This window comes from Carcharhinus amblyrhynchos, chromosome 21, assembly GCF_965287045.1.
Source record: "Carcharhinus amblyrhynchos chromosome 21, sCarAmb.v2.hapA, whole genome shotgun sequence".
Lineage (NCBI taxonomy): Eukaryota > Metazoa > Chordata > Chondrichthyes > Carcharhiniformes > Carcharhinidae > Carcharhinus > Carcharhinus amblyrhynchos.
The window spans coordinates 739,898-763,274 of record NC_137344.1 but is presented as its reverse complement, the minus strand read 5'-3'; the positions used below and the strand labels follow the sequence as shown (position 1 = coordinate 763,274).

Sequence of the window (23,377 nt, the reverse complement as noted above, 5' to 3'; positions counted from 1 at the left end):
TCCTGGACCGGTAGACAGGCGCCGCAACAGCTCGGTGACTAGCACTGCTAGCTGTGCAGATACATGGATTTGGGCCTGTGTCTGTGGGAGTTTGCGCATTCTCCCTGTGGTTGCGTGGGTTTCCTCCGGGCGCTCCGGTTTCCTCCCACACCCCAGAGATGTGCTCTTAGGCTGATTGGTTTTTACCAAATTGACACTATTCTCCCCTGAATCTGGCTAAGTTAGGGGTTCCATTCGTAGACATGCAGGGTAGAATAGGTGTAGGGTGATGCGGCGGCGCGGGCTCGTTGGGCCGAAGGGCCTGTTTCCCGTGCTGGGTTGTTCTTTGTTCTTTGTTCTTTAACCAGGGACACAATTTCAAAACATGGGGGAGGCCACTAAGGAACAAGATGTTGAGAAATTTCTTTACACGGAGAGTTGTGGAACTTTGGAATTTTCTACGTGAGACTGTGTGAAGCAGAGACTGACAGATTTCTAAATCCCAATGACAGAAAGGGATATGGGGATAGTGTGGGGGAAAGTGGATGATTAACTATGATAGAACATAGAACATTACAGTGCAGAACAGGCCCTTCAGCCCACAATGTTGCACCGACCAATTAAGAGAAAAGCAATGACCCTCTAACCTAAACCAATCCCTTTCCATCCATAAACCTATCCACGGACCTCTTAAACGCCCCCAAACTTGGCGCATCTACAACTGCAGCAGGCAGGGCATTCCAATCCCTCACCACCCTCTGGGTAAAGAACCTACCTCTGACATCCGTCCTATAACTACCACCCCTTAATTTAAAGCTATGTCCCCTCGTGCTAGCTTTCTCCATCCGAGGAAAAAGGCTATCACTGTCCACCCTATCTATACCTCTAATCATCTTATATGTTTCAATAAGGTCCCCTCTTAGCCGCCTTCTTTCTAACGAAAACAACCCCAAATCCCTCAGTCTCTCCTCATAGGACCTCCCCTCCATACCAGGCAACATCCTGGTAAACCTCCTCTGCACCCTCTCCAATGCCTCCACATACTTCCTATAATGTGGGGACCAGAACTGTACACAATACTCCATGTGCGGCCGCACCAGAGTTTTGTACAGTTGCAACATGACGTTGCGGCTCCGAAATTCAATCCCCCTACCAATAAACGCCAAGACACCGTATGCCTTCCTAACAACCTTATCGACTTGATTTCCAACTTTCAGGGATCTATGCACATATACACCTAGATCTCTCTGTTCGTCAACACTATTCAGAGTCCTACCGTTAGCCCTATACTCTACACATCTGTTATTCCTGCCAAAGTGAATTACCTCACACTTTTCCGCATTAAACTCCATCCGCCACCTCTTGGCCCAGCTCTGCAACTTGTCCAAGTCTCTCTGTAAACTATGATACCCCTCTTCACTATCTACCACTCCTCCGACTTTGGTGTCATCAGCAAATTTACTAATCCATCCTTCTATACCCTCATCCAGATCATTTATAAAAATTACAAACAGCAGTGGCCCCAAAACAGATCCCTGAGGCACACCACTTGTAACCGAACTCCATGACGAATACTTTCCATCAACCACCACCTTCTATCAGCTAGCCAATTCCTGATCCAATTAACTAAATCACCCTCAATCCCATACATCTGCATTTTCTGCAGAAGCCTTCCATGGGGAACCTTATCAAACGCCTTACTAAAGTCCATATATACCACGTCAACTGCCTTACCCCCATCCACCTCTTTGGTCACTTTTTCAAAAAACTCAATAAGGTTAGTAAGGCACGACCTACCCTTCACAAAACCGTGCTGACTATCTCCAATCAATTCATTACTCTCTAAATAACTATAAATCCTATCCCTAATAATTTTTTCTAATACTTTGCCCACAACAGAAGTAAGATTCACCAGTCTATAATTCCCGGGGAAGTCTCTATTCCCCTTCTTAAACAATGGGACAACATTCGCTATCCTCCAGTCTTCTGGCACTATACCTGTGACCAACGACGACCTGAAGATCAGAGCCAGAGGCTCTGCAATCGCCTCTCTTGCCTCCCAGAGAATCCTAGGGTAAATCCCGTCCGGCCCAGGGCACTTATCTATTTTCGAACCCTCAAGAATATCTAGCACATCCTCCTTATCTACTGCAATACTATCCAGTTTACAACCCTGTAACCCAGTGTTCTCCACAACTACATTTACGTCTCTCTGCGTGAATACCGAACAGAAATATTCGTTCAGTGCCTCTCCAATCTCTTCCGGTTCCACACATAACTTCCCACTGCTGTCTCTGACTGGCCCTAATCTTGCCCTAACCAATCTTCTATTCTTAACATATCTAAAGAAAGCCTTAGGATTCTCCTTAATCCTATCAGCCAAAGTCTTCTCGTGTCCTCTTTTAGCCCTTCTTAACTCCCTCTTTAGCTCCCTCCTGGCTAATCTATAGCTTTCTAGTGCACTACCTGAGCCCTCAAGCCTCAACCTGACATAAGCCTCCTTTTTCCTTTTAACCAGCGAATCAACTTTTTTAGTGCACCACGGTTCCCTCGCTCGACCATTTCCTCCTTGCCTGACAGGGACATACTTATCAAGGACTCGCAGTAGCTGCTCCTTGAATAAACTCCACATTTTGGATGTTTCAAGCCCCTGTAGTTTCCTAGTCCAACCTATGCTCCCTAATTCTCTCCTAATAGCCTCATAATTACCCTTTCCCCAGCTATAACTACTGCCCCGAGGTTCATGCCTATCCCTTTCCATCGCTAAGGTGAACGTAACTGAATTGTGGTCACAATCACCAAAATGCTCACCAACTTCCAAGTCTAACACCTGGTCTGGCTCATTTCCCGGCACCAAATCCAATATAGCCTCACCTCTAGTTGGCCTATCTACATACTGAGTCAAAAAACCTTCCTGCACGCTTTGTGTAAAAACTGACCCCTCTAACAAGCTAGAGCTATAGCTATTCCAATCAATATTAGTAAAGTTAAAGTCCCCCATAACAATTACCCTATTACTTTCACTCCTATCCAGGATCGTCTCTGCAATCCTTTCCTCTACCTCTCTAGAACTTTTAGGAGGCCTATAAAAGACTCCCAGCAGGGTGACCTCTCCTCTCCTATTTCTAATCTCAGCCCATACTACCTCAACAGACAAGTCCTCATCAAACTTCCTTTCTGTCACTGTGATACAGTCTTTGACTAATAATGCTACCCCTCCCCCCCTTCTACCTCCTTCTCTACTCCGACTGAAGCATTTGAACCCTGGAACCTGCAACAACCATTCCTGTCCCTGCTCTATCCATGTCTCTGAAATGGCCACAACATCAAAGTTCCAGGTACTGATCCACGCTGCAAGTTTATCCACCTTATTGCGAATACTCCTTGCATTAAAGTATATGCATTTCAAACCATGCTCTACTCCACCCCCATGGTGCCGTGCTTTGCAGTCCGCAACTATGACCCCCTCAATTTCATCCCTGCTACTCAGGATCCCACCCCCCCCGAATCAGTTTAAACCCCCCTGCATCGCCTTTGCAAATTTTCCCCCCAAGATATTGGTTCCCCTCTGGTTCAGGTGTAGACCATCCCTCTTGTAGAGGTCCCACCTACCCCAGAATGAGCCCCAATTGCTCAAGAACCTGAACCCCTCCCTCCTGCACCATCCCCTCAGCCACGAGTTCAAACTTTCCCTCTCTCTGTTCTTCTCTAAACTATCCTGTGGCACAGGCAAGAGTCCCGAGATAACTACTCTGTTTGATTTGGCCCTAAGTTTCCACCCCAACTCCATAAATTTCTGTTTAATATCCCCTTCCCTTATCCTCCCTGTGTCATGTGTCCCCACATGAACTATAACTTGGGGCTGACTCCCCTCTCCCTTGAGGGTCTTAAACACCCGCTCTGAGACATCCCGGACCCCAGTCCGTGGGAGGCAACACACCAGCCCTGAGTCCCTACCATTACCTCTGACTCTCCTAACCATCCCCCTAACTATGGAGTCCCCAATCACCAGGCCCAATCTTTTACTTCCCCTACCCACCTGAGCCTTCACAGCAGGCTCACCTCCAGCGACCTGCTCCCTTTGGCTATCTCCAGTTGATTCTTCCTCAACTGTAGCCTCCAGGACAGAAAACTTACTTTGGAGGGGAACAGCCCTAGGGGATTGTCTCTCCGATTGCTTCTTACCCCTCTTCCTAGCAGTTACCCAAGACTCATTTTTAGGAATGACCATCTCTTTGTAACTCCTATCAATGGCCGCGTCAACCTCCCGAATTATCCGGAGTTCCTCCAATTCCAGCTCCAGCTCCTTCACACGCTCCTCCAGAAGTTGCAATTGTACACACTTCCTGCAGGTATAATCAGCAGGAACACTACTGGTGTCCCTCACCTCGTACGTACCGCAGGAGGTGCAGCTTACTGCCTGAACCGCCATCTCTGAAACAATTTCCAGGAGGGGAGAAAAAAAACTTCCCACACACTTATTATTAGGTTAGAGGAGGGGGGAGGGTGGGATACTCTACCTGTGTAGAGGATCGGGTATCCTCCCTGTACCAATTTATGGGGTCAGAGGGACAAAAAAAAACTACAACGACCGGTAAGCCTCCGAATGATGGCTTCCGGTTTCTAGCTAACTTAAAAAAAGGAAAAAAAAACCCACCGCTGCTCGCAACTTTAAACTAGAAAGAAAAAGTTAAAGATTTTTACAAAAAATTACCTTAATCGCGACCTCTACGCACGCCCAAAATCGCTGCCTCTCCATGCTGCTCCACAGGAACAATGAGGCCGATACACGGAGGTAAGTGCTTATAAAGTTAAAAAAAAACTACAACTACCGGTAAGCCTCCTAATGACAGCTTCCGGTTTCTAGCTAACTTAAAAAAAGGAAAAAAAAGGAAAAAAAGTATTGAATGGCAGTGCAGGCTCAAGGGGCTGAATGGCCTACTCTCATATGTTCTAATACAGGAACTCCAACAGCTGAGATAGGATGGTGACAGCCATGGAAAGGAGTGTTCACATTGTAGTCTGTCAGATTATGTGGATGATTCTCGGGGCGCGTTCCCAGTGGGAATCAGGATGAGCCGGAGAATCAGGCGTTGGACAGAAAGTGGCCGGAGTGGGCAGGAATCCATTAATTATTCAAATTGCCTCTGCTTGAACTTGAAGCTCAATTCAATTTCCTGCCACAATCACCTACCTCCCCAGCGGGACTTTCACTGGGCGAGCTTTGGTACCGGTGATGGGAATCGTGGACCTGGCATGTTAAACTCCGGGGTCCGGGGGGGGGGGGGGGGGGGGCGGTCACAGAGGTAGGTGCAGTGCCCATGTGCCCCTCTGCCACTGCCAGGCTACAGAGAAAAAACCCCAATTTAACCCTCTGACATCTAATGGCCCGTTTACCCCCAGTCTAACCCTCTGGGCTCCCTGCATTTCTTCACTAAAATAACTAGTTGACCAAAATACAATCTTGTCTTTTCAATTCCCGTTCTAGCCTCAATCTAATCACTTCCTATATCCTTCAAGAAAGTGTAAATTCCCAGCTGCTTCAAAGGATGCAAGGTCTCTGATAAAACTGGTTAGTCTCTGGTTACCCTGGTTAATCTCTGCTTAATATGTTCAGTCTCTGGTTAGTCTGGTTAGTCTCTGATTAGTCTGGTTAGTCTCTCGATAGTCTGGTCAGTCTCAGGTTAATCTCTGGGTTGCATGGTGGCACAGTGGTTAACACTGCTTCCTCCCAGCACCAGGAACCTGGGTTCGATTCCGGCTTTGTGTCACTGTCTGTGCGGAGTCTGCACATTCTCCCCATGTCGGCATTGGTTTTCTCCGGGTGCTCTGGCTTCCTCCAACAGTCCAAGGTCTGGTTAAGTGGATTGGCCATGCTAAATTTTCCCTCAGTGTACGCGAACAGACGTTGGAGTGTGGCGACTATGGGATTTTCACAGTAACTTCATTGCAATGTTAATGTAAGCCTACTTGTGACACTAATAAATAAATAAACTTTGGTTAGTCTGGTCAGTCTCTGGTTATGATGTGGAGATGCCAGCGTTGGACTCGGGTAAACACTGTAAGAAGTCTGACAACACCAGGTTTAAGTCCAACCGATTTATTTGATAGTAAACTCACAAGCTTTTGGGGTTTGCCCCTTCGACAGGTGAATGGAGAATTCTGGCCAGAACTCTCCATTCGCCTGACAAAGGGGCAAACCCAAAAGCTTGTGAGTTTACTATCAAATAAATCGGTTGGACTTAAACCTGGTGTTGTCAGACTTCTTACAGTCTCTGGTTAACCAGGTAGTTGCTCTGTGCGTTAAAATATGTTTGCTTTTCTAGAGAGTGTGAAGCTGCAGAATACCAGCCGAAAGCACTCGGTGTCGCGGAGTCTGAAACATCTCTTTCATTCCTCGAGCAAGTTTGTGAAAACATTGAAAAGGTTTCTGTCCAAGAGTCTCGCCGCAATCTGCAAAATTCAAAGGAAACAGGAGCTCAGCATTGAACTCGGGAAACCAGAAACCAAATACTGGATGTTCCAGAACCCCCAATACCCTCTTCCCTCTCCCCAATCCCCCCACCCTCAATCTTCCCCACCCCCACCACCCCCCTCCCCAATCCCCCCACCCGACAAACCACCAACCCCACCCCCCATCCCCTTCCCCCCAACACGCCCCCAATCCCCTTCCCCCAACCCCCCCCCACAAACCCAAACCCCCTCTCCAAACTCCCTCCCCCTCCCCAAAACCTCTCCCCTCCCCTCCCCTCCCCTCACTCTAAAGCGCCCCCCAATACCCATCCCAATCCTAACATTCCTGTTTTCCACCCAAATTCGCCACAGTAACCCCACGTCCCCCCGACATCATGGCCTGTCCCGTCGCACCCCTCCGCTCGCTCCCAGCTCAGCAAAATATGGCCCTCGGGGTGGGGGGGCATTGAGTGGGTGTGGGGTAAAGGCACCAAGCAGTGGTGTGGGTAGAGTGGGTGGGGAGTTAGTGGGTGTAACTGCTGAGTGAGGACGGGGTAGTGCGATCGGGGGGAAGTGAGTGTTGGGGAGCATGGGAGGGTGGTGGGAGGGGTTGGCTGCTGAGCAGCGGGGGAGGGGTGGGGGGACGGGGACTTGGTGGGGAGGGTTAGTGTGAGTACCACTCACTGACTGCAAATCTCCTTCTTCCTCAGAGGAGTTTACATTGCTGCCATTTTTTACCATAACAATGATGTCCTGGTGACCAATGATGATCAAATCCCCATGATGGAGATCGATGATTCCTCCTCCAGCTCACTAATGCAGGATTTTCATTGGTTCGCAAAGGTTCACGTGGTTTTTTCTGACATTTATTTGGTTGTAAATCATTGACAATAATTTCAGCACCCACCTCCCAACCAGAAAGATATGGGGTGCCGCACTGTCAGAGGGTCAGTGCTGAGGGAGTGCCGCACTGTCAGAGGGTCAGTGCTGAGGGAGTGCCGCACTGTCAGAGGGTCAGTGCTGAGGGAGCGCCGCACTGTCAGAGGGTCAGTGCTGAGGGAGTGCCGCACTGTCAGAGGGTCAGTGCTGAGGGAGTGCCGCACTGTCAGAGGGTCAGTGCTGAGGGAGCGCCGCACTGTCAGAGGGTCAGTGCTGAGGGAGTGCCGCACTGTCAGAGGGTCAGTGCTGAGGGAGCGCCGCACTGTCAGAGGGTCAGTACTGAGGGAGCGCCGCACTGTCAGAGGGTCAGTGCTGAGGGAGCGCCGCACTGTCAGAGGGTCAGTGCTGAGGGAGCGCCGCACTGTCAGAGGGTCAGTACTGAGGGAGCGCCGCACTGTCAGAGGGTCAGTGCTGAGGGAGCGCCGCACCGTCAGAGGGTCAGTGCTGAGGGAGCGCCGCACTGTCAGAGGGTCAGTGCTGAGGGAGCGCCGCACTGTCAGAGGGTCAGTGCTGAGGGAGTGCCGCACTGTCAGAGGGTCAGTGCTGATGGAGTGCCGCACTGTCAGAGGGTCAGTGCTGATGGAGTGCCGCACTGTCAGAGGGTCAGTGCTGAGGAAGCGCCGCACTGTCAGAGGGTCAGCGCTGAGGGAGCGCCGCACTGTCAGAGGGTCAGCGCTGAGGGAGCGCCGCACTGTCAGAGGGTCAGTGCTGAGGGAGCGCCACACTGTCAGAGGGTCAGTGCTGAGGGAGCGCCGCACTGTCAGAGGGTCAGTACTGAGGGAGCGTCGCACTGTCAGAGGGTCAGTGCTGAGGGAGCGCCGCGCTGTCAGAGGGTCAGTGCTGAGGGAGCGCCGCACTGTCAGAGGGTCAGTGCTGAGGGAGCGCCGCGCTGTCAGAGGGTCAGTGCTGGGGGAGTGCCGCACTGTCAGAGGGTCAGTGCTGAGGGAGTGCCGCACTGTCAGAGGGTCAATACTGAGGGAGTGCCGCACTGTCAGAGGGTCAGTGCTGAGGGAGTGCCGCACTGTCAGAGGGTCAGTGCTGAGGGAGTGCCGCACTGTCAGAGGGTCAGTGCTGAGGGAGTGCCGCACTGTCAGAGGGTCAGTGCTGAGGGAGCGCCGCACTGTCAGAGGGTCAGTGCTGAGGGAGTGCCGCGCTGTCAGAGGGTCAGTGCTGGGGGAGTGCCGCACTGTCAGAGGGTCAGTGCTGAGGGAGTGCCGCACTGTCAGAGGGTCAATACTGAGGGAGTGCCGCACTGTCAGAGGGTCAGTGCTGAGGGAGTGCCGCACTGTCAGAGGGTCAATACTGAGGGAGCGCCGCACTGTCAGAGGGTCAGTGCTGATGGAGTGCCGCACTGTCAGAGGGTCAGTGCTGAGGGAGTGCCGCACTGTCAGAGGGTCAGTGCTGAGGGAGAATATTTTTTACACAGTGAGTTGGTGTGAATCACAAATCTAGTGACAAAAGTTTCAACTGTAAATTTCAAAATGCAATTGGATAGTTCATTAAGAAATATACAGGATTCTGGGAGACTTCAGGATGAATTACATTCACTACCCTGTGTTTGCTGTGGGATTCATACCAGTGCTCTCCAGAAGCTTCCACAACTGTAAAGTTCTTAATTTCTTTCAGCTATCTTGTACATGGGATGAGGTGAGGTGGTTGCGACAGAACCTGTCCATTTCCACATCTTGCTCCTCCATCCTGCAGTCACGGCACAAGATGCTGAATGCAGTCACTCAATTACAGGTGAGTGAGGTGAGGGAGTGAGGAATGCCCACACACACAGGCTCTGCCAATATTGTAGACAATGTTCCACAACCTCCCCCCAGGTCAACAGATTCCTGTCTGCGAGTGTTAGCGAGATGTCACATTGTGTATTTAACATGAGTTTATTGCTGCACTGAGGTGGCAGATTGATGGGGTTTCCGGCCTGTGTATAAACTTTTATTGGTTGTCTTTAACTGTCTGAAGCTCTGAGACTCGCCTTGCATGTTGTTGTTACAATACAGAATCCCCTGGACTATTCACTGACCATTTGACTACATACGTTAAAGTTGGATGCTGCCACACTCCAGTCCTACATTAACTATTTGTCTGCCAACCATCTAACATTATAATGCAGACAGGCACATACCATCGCAATGGGGACAGTGTAGAGGGAGCTTTACTCTGTATCTAACCCCGTGCTGTACCTGTCCTGGGAGTGTTTGATGGGGGACAGTGTAGAGGGAGCTTTACTCTGTATCTAACCCTGTGCTGTACCTGTCCTGGGAGTGTTTGATGGGGGACAGTGTAGAGGGAGCTTTACTCTGTATCTAACCCCGTGCTGTACCTGTCCTGCGAGTGTTTGATGGGGGACAGTGTAGAGGGAGCTTTACTCTGTATCTACCCCTGTGCTGTACCTGTCCTGGGAGTGTTTGATGGGGACAGTGTAGAGGAAACTTTACTCTGTATCTAACCCCGTGCTGTACCTGTCCTGGGAGTGTTTGGTGGGGGACAGTGTAGAGGGAGCTTTACTCTGTATCTACCCCTGTGCTGTACCTGTCCTGGGAGTGTTTGATGGGGACAGTGTAGAGGAAACTTTACTCTGTATCTAACCCTGTGCTGTACCTGTCCTGGGAGTGTTTGGTGGGGGGACAGTGTAGCGGGAGCTTTACTCTGTATCTAACCCCGTGCTGTACCTGTCCTGGGAGTGTTTGATGGGGACAGTGTAGAGGAAACTTTACTCTGTATCTAACCCTGTGCTGTACCTGTCCTGCGAGTGTTTGATGGGGGACAGTGTAGAGGAAACTTTACTCTGTATCTAACCCTGTGCTGTACCTGTCCTGCGAGTGTTTGATGGGGGACAGTGTAGAGGAAACTTTACTCTGTATCTAACCCCGTGCTGTACCTGTCCTGGGAGTGTTTGGTGGGGGACAGTGTAGAGGGAGCTTTACTCTGTATCTAACCCTGTGCTGTCCCTGTCCTGGGAGTGTTTGATGGGGGGACAGTGTAGCGGGAGCTTTACTCTGTATCTAACCCCGTGCTGTACCTGTCCTGGGAGTGTTTGATGGGGGGACAGTGTAGCGGGAGCTTTACTCTGTATCTAACCCCGTGCTGTACCTGTCCTGGGAGTGTTTGATGGGGGGACAGTGTAGCGGGAGCTTTACTCTGTATCTAACCCCATGCTGTACCTGTCCTGGGAGTGTTGATGGGGGGACAGTGTAGAGGGAGCTTTACTCCATGCTAAGATGTTGGAGGGAGGTGTAACAAGGGCATGTGTAGTGCCTGCTCCTTAAAGGCTTGGTGTTTCTCTAGCTATGATCATGCGCTGAGTTGCTGCTATCCTGACAGTGATTTGCTGGTTGCTCAGTGCCACATTGTCCTTCTATAGACATTACTCGGCACACAGAACCTGGGCAGAGTCCACTATGAGCCCATCAGGGATCGGCATGGAAATGTGTTGCTGGTGACAGTGAGGGAGCTGGAGAGTCAGTTCTCATTCATCAATGGGAAGTGGATCCAGATCTGCAAGTTTCAAAGCCAGAGGAAGTCATTGTCCACTCTGGAGGAGCCCACAGCACTTGATATCTTACTCATAACAATCCAGGTTTGTACCAAAATTCCAGTGTAGAGGGGGGACAGTGTAGCGGGAGCTTTACTCTGATTCTAACACCCTGCTTAACCGGTCCTGGGAGTGTTTGATAGGGAAAGTGTACAGAGAGCTTTACTCTATATCTAACCCCATGCTGTACCTGTCCTGGGAGTGTTTGATGGGGGACAGTGTAGAGGGAGCTTTACTCTGTATCTAACCCCGTGCTGTACCTGTCCTGGGAGTGTTTGATGGGGGACAGTGTAGAGGGAGCTTTACTCTGCATCTACCCCTGTGCTGTACCAGTTCTGGGAGTGTTTGATGGGGACAGTGTAGAGGGAGCTTTACTCTATATCTAACCCCATGCTGTACCTGTCCTGGGAGTGTTTGATGGGGGACAGTGTAGAGGGAGCTTTACTCTGTATCTAACCCCATGCTGTACCTGTCCTGGGAGTGTTTGATGGGGACAGTGTAGAGGGAGCTTTACTCTATATCTAACCCCATGCTGTACCTGTCCTGGGAGTGTTTGATGGGGGACAGTGTAGAGGGAGCTTTACTCTGTATCTAACCCCATGCTGTACCTGTCCTGGGAGTGTTTGATGGGGGACAGTGTAGAAGGAGGTTTACTCTGCATCTACCCCTGTGCTGTACCAGTTCTGGGAGTGTTTGATGGGGACAGTGTAGAGGGAGCTTTACTCTGTATCTAACCCCATGCTGTACCTGTCCTGGGAGTGTTTGATGGGGACAGTGCAGAGGAACTTTATTTTGTTTTTAATCCTATGCTGTAGGTGCCCTGTAAACTGAATTTCATTATCCCCACAAAGATATAATGTGATGAGGAGCTGCGTTGTATTTTGTGCTCACTTCACATTCCTGTATCAGTTCTGAGTCACATTTCAGCGTGGATCCCTGATCTCCGTTTATCTGCAGAGTATGTTCATGCTGTGGGAGTGGTCAGTCCTGTTTACCCATCCCTAAACTCTGATATTTTCTCTCCTGCTCTTGTAGGATGTCTTGTCATATCAGAAGAGGAGTCAGAAAAGATTGAACCCTGGCCTGTATTTAGGCTATTTGAAACTCTGCAGCTCTGTCGATCAGATCAAGGTATTGGTCCCGTCCCGGATGCCCAACATGCTTTGCCACGTCAAGGTGCGCGACAACAGCAATGTTTCCAGGTATGACCCTCACCTGACCTCCTGTCAATGGCCTCTTTCTCCATCAGAGCAGGAATATTACCCCCTTTACCCCAAAATCATTCCAAACTGTTGCACAACTGAATTGGAATCCTGGATGTTCACTTTCAGTGTGTGTCTGTGACTTGTGCACTGGGAAATAGTGATGACTATATGATAGAATTTAGCACTCAACTTGAGTATGAGGAAATGGATTGAAATATCAGTGTGAAACTTAAAGAAGCGGAATTAACGAGGGCATGAGGATGGATTTGTCCAAAGTGGACTGGTCATTTTGATTAATACAATCACAGAATCCCTACAGTGCAGCAGGAGGTCATTCAGTCCATCGTGCCTGTATCGCCAATAATCCCACCCAGACCCTACCCTGATAATTCCCTGACACTAAGGGGCAATTTACCATGACCAATCCACCTAACCTGCACATGTTCCAGCTGTTGGAGGAAACCGGAGCACCCGGAGGAAACCCACGCAGTCACAGGGAGAATGTGCAGACTCCACACAGACAGTCACCCAAGCCGGGATCGAACCCGGGTCTCTGGCGCTGTGAGACAGCAGTGTTAATCACTGTGCCACCCTAGCAGGTAAGACAATAGATCAGCAATGGCAGATATTTAGGGAGATAATTCATGATTTCCAGCAAAAAGACATGCCAATGAAAAGGAGAGTGACTCTAAGGGGAGGAGGAACCTACCATGGATAACCAAAGAAGTTAAGGAGGGCATTAAGTTGAAAGTGGAAACATATAAGATGTTAAAGGTTAGGATCAGGCCACAAGAGTAGGATCGATTCAGAATGCAGCAAAGATGGACTAGAAAAAAATCAGAAAGCAGAAAACAAACAATGAGCTTTTTTAAGTACATTGAAAGGAAAACAAAAGTAAAAGAAAGCATTAATCCCGAAGAGCTGAAACTGGAGAAGTAATTATGGGAAACAAAGAAATGACAGAACCATAGAATCCCTACAATGTAGAATAAGGCCATTCAGCCCATCAAGCCCACACTGATTTTTACCCAGCCCAGCCTATTCCTCTAATCGCACGTGTTTACTCCACTGATCCCACTAACCTAACATCTGGAGACACTAAGCAGCAATTTAACACAGCTAAATTATTTATCGATGTCTCTTTTTTACATCCACAGGTGATTCGGTCCACCTTGTTGGCCAACAAGGGGCGTACACGCGGTGGGTCGGTCGAGGGCTGCTCTTGGATGTTGCTTCGAGAGTTGCCTCGTGCTTCACATCGTTAGTGTACGCTTAAACTGGACCAATTGATGGGCAACACGACAGCTCAGTGACTATCACTGTTTACTGTGCAGTTACAGGGACCCGGGTCGGATCTCTGGCTTAGGTCAGTGTCTGTGGGAGTTTGCACATTCTCCCCATGCTTGCGTGGGTTTTCTCCGGGTGCTCCGGTTTCCTCCCACACCACAAAAACGTGCTGTTAGGCTGATTGTTGTTAATAAATTGTCCCTAAATTGGATCTCCCTTAATCTGGCGCATATATAGTCCCCTAAATTTGCACCCCTTTATTGTGGAGTCCACTAGATGTAGACAAAAGTCGTAGGTAGAAGAAGGATTGGAATGAGGCACTCACTGAGTGTTAAAATGGGCGGTGTGGGCTTGTAGGGCCGAAGGGCCTGTTTCCTGTGCTGTGTTGTTCTTTGTTCTTTGTTCTAATTCACCTAACCTGCACATCAATGGAGAGGAGTTAAATACATATTTTGTATCAGACTTTATTGTAGACGATATTACAAGCATCCCAGAAACAGGAAATAAAGTACAGGAGAGGAATTAAATACAGTCACTATTATCACAGACAAATTAATGGGGTTAATGGCTGACAAATCCCCTGGACCTGATGGTTTCCAAATGCATCGGTAGTCATTTTCCAAAACTTCTTGGATTCTGGGACTGTGCCAAAGGATTGGAAAACTGCAAATGCCCTTATACCCTTATTCAAAGAGGGAAGGAGGTGATATGCAGGAAACTACAGGCCAGTTAGCCTAACTTCAGTTATACAAAGAATATTAGAATTGATGATTAAGGAGAGAGCAGTAGTGCATATGGAAAGTCATAATCTGACCAAACAGAGATACCAACACCTCTGCTTTCTCAGGAGACTAAGGAAACTTGGCTTGTCCGCTATGATTCTCGCCAACTTTTACAGATGCACCATAGAAAACATTTTTTCTGGTTGTATCATGGCTTGGTACGGCTCCTGCTCGCCAAAACAGCAAGGAACTACAAAAGGTCGTGAATGTAGCCCAATCCATCATGCAAAGCAGCCTCCCATCCATTAACACTGTCTATACTTCCTGCTGCCTTGGCAAAGTAGCCAGCATAACCAAGGACCTCATGCACCTCGGACATTCTCTGTTCCACCTTTTTCCATTGGGAAAAAGATACAGAAGTCTGAGGTTATGTACCAACTGGCTCAAGAACAGTTTCTTCCCTGCTGCTGTCAGACTTTTGAATGGACTTACCTTGCATTAAGTTGATCTTTCTCTACACCCTAGCTATGATGACTAACACTCCGAATCCTAGTCCTAGTCCCTGAACATTCCCAAGGCTGAGATCAATAGGCTTTGATCAGAGGGGGAGTTAAGGGTTACAGGGAGAAGGCAGGAATGTAAATTTGGGTAAGTGGTTACCATTAGCTCATTAGCTAAGGGCTAATGGTGAGATACTTGGTAGTGTGGATGAGCACAGAGATCTCGGTGTCCATGTGCATAGCTCCCTGAAAGTTGGCACCCAGGTTGATAGGGTTGTTAAGAAGGCGTACGGTGTGTTAGCTTTTATTGGTAGAGGGATTGAATTTCGGAGCCGTGAGATCATGTTGCAGCTGTACAAAACTCTGGTGCAGCCGCACTTGGAGCAACAGTAGTGGACTCGCCAACATTAAGGGCATTTAAATGGTCATTGGATAAACATATAGATGATATTGGCATAGTGTAGGTTAGATGGGCTTCAGATTGGTTCCACTATTGGCGCAACATCGAGGGCCAAAGGGCCTGTACTGCGCTGTAATGTTCTATGTTCTATGACTGTAATACTGTCCTACATTCTGCACTGTCTCCTACCTTCTCTATGAATGGTATGCTTTGTCTGTATAGCACGGAAGAAACAATACTTTTCACTGTAAACTAATATATATGACAATAACAAATCAAATCAAAATCAAAGATTTCAATAAAGAGAAAATATGTGTGACAAACTTACTCGAGTTATTTGAGGAGGTATCAGGCAGAGTAGATAGAGGTGACAGGCAATGTTGTATATTGGGATTTTTAAAAGACATTTGATAAGGTGCCACACACAACGTTACTGTGCAAAATAGGAGCTCATGGTGCTGGAAGCAATATTCTGGCAAGATTAGAAGATTGGTAAACCAACTGGAAACGTTAAGGAGGTCCTTCTCAGGTTAGAGGTCAGTCACCAGTGGAGTTTCACCGGGATCAGTGCTGGGATCACAGCTCTTCACAATATATATTAATGATTTGGAGGAAGGAACAGTGTACTGTGGCCACATTTGTGGATGATAGAGATGGGAGGGAAGGCAGGTTATAAGGAGGATATAAATATAAACTGCGAGATATTGACAGGTTAAGTGAGTGGGAGAAAATTGGCAAATGGAACTCAATGGGGAAAATGTGAGATTGTTCATTTTGGGAGGAAAGAATGAGAAGGTGGATTATTATTTAAATGGAGAGAGATGGCAGAAAGCTGGAGCACAAAGAGACTGGGGGGATCCTTGTTCCTGAAACCCAGAAAGCTAGCATACAGCGACAGAAGGTAATGGGGAAGGCAATCGGAAAACTGGCTTTTATTTCAAGGGAGCTGGAGCATAACAGTAAAGAGATGCTGTAACTGTACAAAGTACAAGTGAGGACATATTTAGAATATTGTACACAGTTTTGGTCTCTTTATTTAAGGAAAGATATGTTGTGATTGGAGGCAGCACAGAGGAGGTTTACTAGGATGATCCCGGGTATGGAGGGACCGCCATATGAGGAAAGATTATATAGCGTGGCTCTGTACTCCTTGAAGTTCAAAAGCAGGAGGCGATATGATTGAAACATAGAACATAGAACACTACAGCACAAACAGGCCCTTCGGCCCACTAGTTGCGCCGATCACATCAACACCTATCTATAACCCCCAATCCCATTAAACCCCATATACTCATCCAGAAGTCTTTTAAAAGACCCCAGCGAGTTCGCCTCCACCACCACTGACGGCAGCCGATTCCATTCACTCACCACCCTCTGAGTGAAAAACTTATCCCTAACATCACTTCTGTACTTTCCTCCCCGCACCTTAAACCTGTGTCCTCTCGTAGCGACCATTTCAACCCGGGGAAATAGCCTCTGAGAATCCACCCTATCTATTCCTCTCAACATCTTATAAACCTCTATCAGGTCGCCTCTCAACCTACGTCTCTCCAGGGAAAAGAGACCCAGTACCCTCAACCTATCTTCATAAGGCATGCCTCCCAGTCCAGGCAACATCCTTGTAAATCTTCTCTGTACCCTTTCAATAGCTTCTACGTCTTTCCTATAGTGAGGCGACCAGAACTGCGCACAGTACTCCAAATGAGGCCTGACAAGGGTCTTATAAAGTTGCAGCATTACCTCCCGACTCCTAAACTCAATCCCTCGATTTATGAAGGCCAGTACACCATACGCCTTCTTGACCACCTCTTCCACCTGCGAGGCCGATTTAAGAGTCCTGTGGACCCGGACCCCAAGATCCTTCTGCTCCTCAACACTACCAAGACTCCTGCCCTTGATAGTGTACTCGTTCATCCCGTTGGTTCTGCCAAAATGGACGACTACACATTTATCCGCGTTGAAGTCCATCTGCCACTTCTCTGCCCAGTCCTGCATCCTATTTATGTCCTGCTGCAACTTTTGCCATCCTTCCAGACCATCCACAACACCACCGACCTTTGTGTCATCAGCGAACTTACTTACCCATCCTTCCACCTCCTCATCCAGGTCATTTATGAAAATGACAAACAGCAAGGGTCCTAGAACAGATCCCTGGGGCACTCCACTGGTGACTGACCTCCATTCAGAAAAAGACCCATCCACAACCACTCTCTGCCTTCTGCAGGCAAGCCAGTTCTGAATCCACAAGGCCAAAGGCCCTCAGATCCCATGCCCTCTCACCTTCTCAAGAAGTCTTGCATGGGGGACCTTATCAAACGCCTTGCTGAAGTCCATGTACACTACGTCCACGGCACTTCCTTCGTCAATGTGTTCAGTCACATTATCGAAGAACTCAACTAGGCTCGTAAGGCACGACCTGCCCTTGACAAATCCATGCTGACTATTCCTGATCATGTCAAACCTCTCCAAATGCTCGTAAATCTTGTCCCTCAGAAGCCTTTCCATCAGCTTACCAACCACTGAAGTCAGACTCACCGGTCGGTAATTTCCCGGGCTATCTCTGTTCCCTTTCTTGAAAATAGGGACTACATCCGCAATCCTCCAATCTTCCGGAACCTCTCCCGTCTCCATTGACGACGCAAAGATCATCGCCAGGGGCTCTGCAATCACTTCCCTCGCCTCCCACAGTATCCTGGGGTATATCCCATCTGGTCCCGGCGACTTATCAATCTTGATAGAATTCAAAAGTTCTAATACATCCTCCACCTTAATGTCCACAAACTCAATCTTTTCCATCTGCTGCAAATCCGTGGCAAAATCTCCCAGATCAGCTTCCACCATGAATACTGAGGCAAAGTACTCATTAAGCACCTCTGCCATTTCTTCTGGTTCCACACAGACCTTACCCCCTTCACCTTTTATAGGTCCTATCCCTTCTCTTCTCATCCTTTTACCTTTCACATATTTATAAAAGGCCTTGGGATTCTCCTTAATCTTACCCGCCAAGGTCTTCTCATGACCCCTTCTGGCTCTCCTAATTTCCCTTTTAAGCTCCTTTCTACAGTCCTTATACTCCTCAAGATCCTTAACCTCTCCGAGTTCCCTGAACCTTTTGTACACCTTCCTTTTCCTCCTGACTAGGTTCAACACAGCCTTCGTGCACCACGGTTCCCTCGACCTACCAAAACCCCCTTGTCTCATCGGAACGTTGTCACGCATAGCTCCAGACAAACATTCCTTGAATATCCGCCACCTTCCTTCAGTACTTTTCCCTAAGAACGCCTCCTTCCAGTTTATTTGTCCAAGTAACTTCCTGACTTCTTCATATCTCCCCTTACTCCAGACAAACACCTTCCTAGCCTGCCTGATCCTATCTCGTTCCAATGCAATTGTGAAGGAGATAGAATTATGGTCACCATTCCCAAGATGCTCCCCTACCGAGAGATCCATCACCTGCCCTGGTTCATTCGCCAGTACCAGGTCAAGTACAGCCTCTCCCCTCGTAGGCTTATCCACATACTGTGTCAGGAAACCTTCCTGAACACACCTAACAAACTCCTCCCCATCCAAACCCCTTACCCTAGGGATATTCCAGTCGATGTTTGGGAAATTGAAGTCTCCCATCACGACAACTCTGTTATTAATACATCTCTCCAGAATCTGTTTCCCTATCTGCACTTCAACTTCCCTGTCACTATTGGGTGGCCTATCGAATACACCCAGCAAAGTTTTCGACCCTTTGCTGTTCGTAACTTCCACCCACAGAGACTCTGTAGATAGTCCCTCCACGGCATCCTCCTTCTCTGCAGCCATGACACTGTCCCTGATCAACAGTGCCACTCCACCACCTCTTCTGCCATCCTCCCTGTCCTTCCTGAAGCATCTGAAACCTGGCACCTGAAGTACCCAGTCCTGTCCCTGAGACATCCAAGTCTCCGTAATGGCCACCACATCACATTCCCAAGCAGCAATCCACGCCCTAAGCTCATCTACCTTATTCACTACACTCCTTGCATTAAAATATATACACTTCAGCCCCTCAGTCTGGGCATTTCCCTTCTCCACCCCCTGTCTAACCTCCCTCCCATACTGCCTGCGGTCCTCCCCTACCTGGGAGCTAACCTCCTCCGTCCCAGTTTCCCCATCACAATTCCCTCCCCCCATCCTATCTAGTTTAAAGTCCCCCCGGTAGCCTTAGCCAGTCTTCCCGCCAAGATATTAGTCCCCCTGGGATATTAGTCCCCCTGACACTTAGAAAAAAATCTCATAAAATTCCACCCAGAGATCTGGGAAACAGCCCAATATTACTGACTTCAGGATTCTATCAGAGGAAAGGTGAGAAGCTGTAACTCTGGACGTGGATTCATTAACATCCTCAGTGAAAGTCCAAATATTCATTCCACAAAGTAGAAACAATAAGCAAATTTTAAAGATAACAAACAACATTGTGGGGATTACCAGACAGTGAGAGGGCCGCACTATCGAGGGGTCAGTCAGTGAGAGGGCCGCACTATCGAGGGGTCAGTCAGTGAGAGGGCTTCAGCCCCTCAGTCTGGGCATTTCCCTTCTCCACCTCCTGTCTAACCTCCCTCCCATACTGCCTGCGGTCCTCCCCTACCTGGGAGCTAACCTCCTCCGTCCCAGTTTCCCCATCACAATTCCCTCCCCCCATCCTATCTAGTTTAAAGTCCCCCCTGTAGCCTCAGCCAGTCTTCCCGCCAAGATATTAGTCCCCCTGGGATTTAAGTGCCACCCATCCTTACTGTACAGGTCCCACCTACCCCTAAAGAGGTCCCAGTGATCTAGGAACCGAAATCCCTGCCCTCGACACCAGTCCCTCAGCTACGCATTCAGCCTCCACCTCATTTCATTTCTTCCCTCATTCTCCCGTGGCACAGGCAGCAATCCTGAGATTACTACCTTTGCTTTTCTCTTCCTCAGCTGCCTACCCAGTTCCCTATAGTCCCTTTTCACGACTGCCTCCCTCTTGCCTACGTCAGTAGTACCTATATGTACTACAACCTCTGGTTCCTCACCCTCCCCTTTCAGGATGTTTGGGACACGCCCAGAGACATCCCGAATCCCAGCCCCAGGGAGACAAACCACCATCCGCGACTCCCATCTATGGGAAACATTTAAGATTTTTAGATGTTTGGTAGGATAAACATTGGGAGGATGTTTCCACTCATGGGAGCGTGTAGGACCAGAGGGAATAGTCACAGAATAAGTGGCTGAGGGGTGGGTGGGAGGGGGAATGGGTGCTCATTGCAGATAGATTGAGGAAGAGTTTCTTCTTTCAAAGAGTGGAGAATCTTTGGGATTCTTTGCTCCAGGAAGCTGTGGAGTCCCTGAACATTCCCAAGGCTGAGATCAATAGGCTTTGATCAGTGGGGAGTTAAGGGTTACAGGGAGAAGGCAGGAATGTGAATTTAGGAAAGTGAGTGTTAGATCAGCCATGATCTCTTTAAATGGTGGAACAAGTTCAAAAGGGCAGAATGGCCCACTCCTGTTCCTATTTCTTATGATGGTCTTCTTGTCCAGAAGATATTTGATAAGGTGTCATGTCAAAACCTAAAGTAAGAGCTCATAGTGTCGGGGACAACATATTAGCATTGACAGAGGATTGGTTAGCTGACAGAAAGTAGAGAGTGGCTCATTTTCAGGTTGGCAAGGTATAAATAGTGGAGTGTGACTGGGATTGGTGATGGGGTCTGAACATTCTGTACCAATGAAGGGACTGAAGGTATAGTTGTTAAGTTTGCTGATGGCACAAAGATAGGTTGAAGAGTAAGTTGTGAGAAAGACACAAGGACCAAATTTCCTGGCTGTTGACGCCAATGGGATCTTCTGGACCAGCAGATAGTGCACCCCCGCCATGGGTGTCCCACTGATAGTGCACCCCCGCCATGGGTGTCCCACTGATAGTGCACCCCTGCCATGGGTGTCCCACTGATAGTGCACCCCTGCCATGGGTGTCCCACTGATAGTGCACCCCCGCCATGGGTGTCCCACTGATAGTGCACCCCCGCCATGGGTGTCCCACTGATAGTGCACCCCCGCCATGGGTGTCCCACTGATAGTGCACCCCTGCCATGGGTGTCCCACTGATAGTGCACCCCCGCCATGGGTGTCCCACTGATAGTGCACCCCCGCCATGGGTGTCCCACTGATAGTGCACCCCCGCCATGGGTGTCCCACTGATAGTGCACCCCCGCCATGGGTGTCCCACTGATAGTGCACCCCTGCCATGGGTGTCCCACTGATAGTGCACCCCTGCCATGGGTGTCCCACTGATAGTGCACCCCCGCCATGGGTGTCCCACTGATAGTGCACCCCCGCCATGGGTGTCCCACTGATAGTGCACCCCCGCCATGGGTGTCCCACTGATAGTGCACCCCTGCCATGGGTGTCCCACTGATAGTGCACCCCCGCCATGGGTGTCCCACTGATAGTGCACCCCCGCCATGGGTGTCCCACTGATAGTGCACCCCTGCCATGGGTGTCCCACTGATAGTGCACCCCCGCCATGGGTGTCCCACTGATAGTGCACCCCCGCCATGGGTGTCCCACTGATAGTGCACCCCCGCCATGGGTGTCCCACTGATAGTGCACCCCCGCCATGGTGTTTCACTGATAGTGCACCCCCGCCATGGGTGTTTCACTGATAGTGCACCCCCGCCATGGGTGTCCCACTGATAGTGCACCCCCGCCATGGGTGTCCCACTGATAGTGCACCCCCCGCCATGGTTCTCCCGCTGATAGTGCACCCCCGCCATGGTGTCTCGCTGATAGTGCACCCCCGCCATGGTGTCTCGCTGATAGTGCACCCCCGCCATGGTGTCTCGCTGATAATGCACCCCCGCCATGGGTGTCCCACTGATAGTGCACCCCCGCCATGAGTGTCCCACTGATAGTGCACCCCCGCCATGGTGTCTCGCTGATAGTGCACCCCCGCCATGGGTGTCCCACTGATAGTGCACCCCCGCCATGGTGTCTCGCTGATAGTGCACCCCCGCCATGGGTGTCCCACTGATAGTGCACCCCCGCCATGAGTGTCCCACTGATAGTGCACCCCCGCCATGGTGTCTCGCTGATAGTGCACCCCCGCCATGGTGTCTCGCTGATAGTGCACCCCCGCCATGGGTGTCCCACTGATAGTGCACCCCCGCCATGGTGTCTCGCTGATAGTGCACCCCCGCCATGGGTGTCTCGCTGATAGTGCACCCCTGCCATGGGTGTCTCACTGATAGTGCACCCCCGCCATGGGTGTCTCACTGATCGTGCACCCCCGCCATGGGTGTCCCACTGATAGTGCACCCCCGCCATGGTTCTCCCGCTGATGTGGGGTGCAGTCAATGGGAAATCTCACTGACGTCAGTAGACCTAAAAGATCTTGCTGCCGACAAATGGTGTATTGCCTTCCTCCATGAGAAACACACTGTAGGAAGACCAGAAAATCCCTCAAGGAGTCTGCAAAGGGATATGGTCCTAATCCCCTATTTCAGGGATTGTGGGTTTTACACAAAAAGAAAAAGATGCGATTCGCACATGTAGATTCAAAGTGACAACAACAGGTTTATTGTAGGAGCTGTTCCCTGTACAGAGTACAACCCAAAACTAAAAGCAGGAACCTCAGAAACCCCAAAAACATCACCATCAAATCATAGAAACATAGAGATAGAAGATAGGGGCAGGAGGAGGTCATTTGGCCCTTCAAGCCTGCTGCACCGTTCATTACGATCATGGCTGATCATCCAACTCAACAGCCTAATCCTGCTTTCCCGCCCATTCACCCCAGGTGTATGGCTGCCTCTTGAATACATTCAATGTTTTGGTATCAAATACTTCCTGTGCTAATGAATTCCACAGGCTCACCACTCTTTGGGTGAAGAAATGTCTCCTCACCTCCATCCTAAATGGTCTGCCTGAATCCTCAGACTGTGACCCCTGGTTCTGGATTCCCCCACCATTCGGAATTTCCTCCCTGCATCTACTCTGTCTAAACCTATCTTTATGAGATCCTTCTCATTCATCTGAACTCCAGCAACAAGAATCCTAACCCAGTCAATCTCTCCTCATACATCAGTCCCGCTGTCCTCGGAATCAGCCTGGTAAACCTTCACTCCACTCCCTCGAGAGCAAGAACATCCTTCCTCAGAAACGGAGACCGAAACTGTGCTCAATACTCTAGGTGTGGCCTCACCAAGGCCCCTGTATAATTGCAACAACAAATCATGTGATCAGCTCTTAAAGCAAGCATGCAATCATCGAAATATACAACATGGACTGCAGCAATTCAAGAAGGCAGCTCACCACCACCTTCTCAAGGGCAATTAGGGATGGGCAATAAG

General features: G+C 49.4%; 1 protein-coding gene across 1 annotated transcript in view; it reads left to right on the top strand.

Moving 5' to 3' along the window:
- ankfn1a (ankyrin repeat and fibronectin type III domain containing 1a) overlaps positions 1-23,377 on the top strand; it is an 87,936-nt gene that overhangs the window by 45,689 nt on the left and 18,870 nt on the right. The window contains exons 8-12 of the mRNA XM_080209164.1: positions 6,306-6,405; positions 7,143-7,275; positions 8,998-9,114; positions 10,742-10,957; positions 11,948-12,114. Of these exons, the coding sequence (XP_080065290.1) occupies positions 6,306-6,405; positions 7,143-7,275; positions 8,998-9,114; positions 10,742-10,957; positions 11,948-12,114 (733 nt within the window). The remainder of the gene's footprint in view (positions 1-6,305; positions 6,406-7,142; positions 7,276-8,997; positions 9,115-10,741; positions 10,958-11,947; positions 12,115-23,377) is intronic.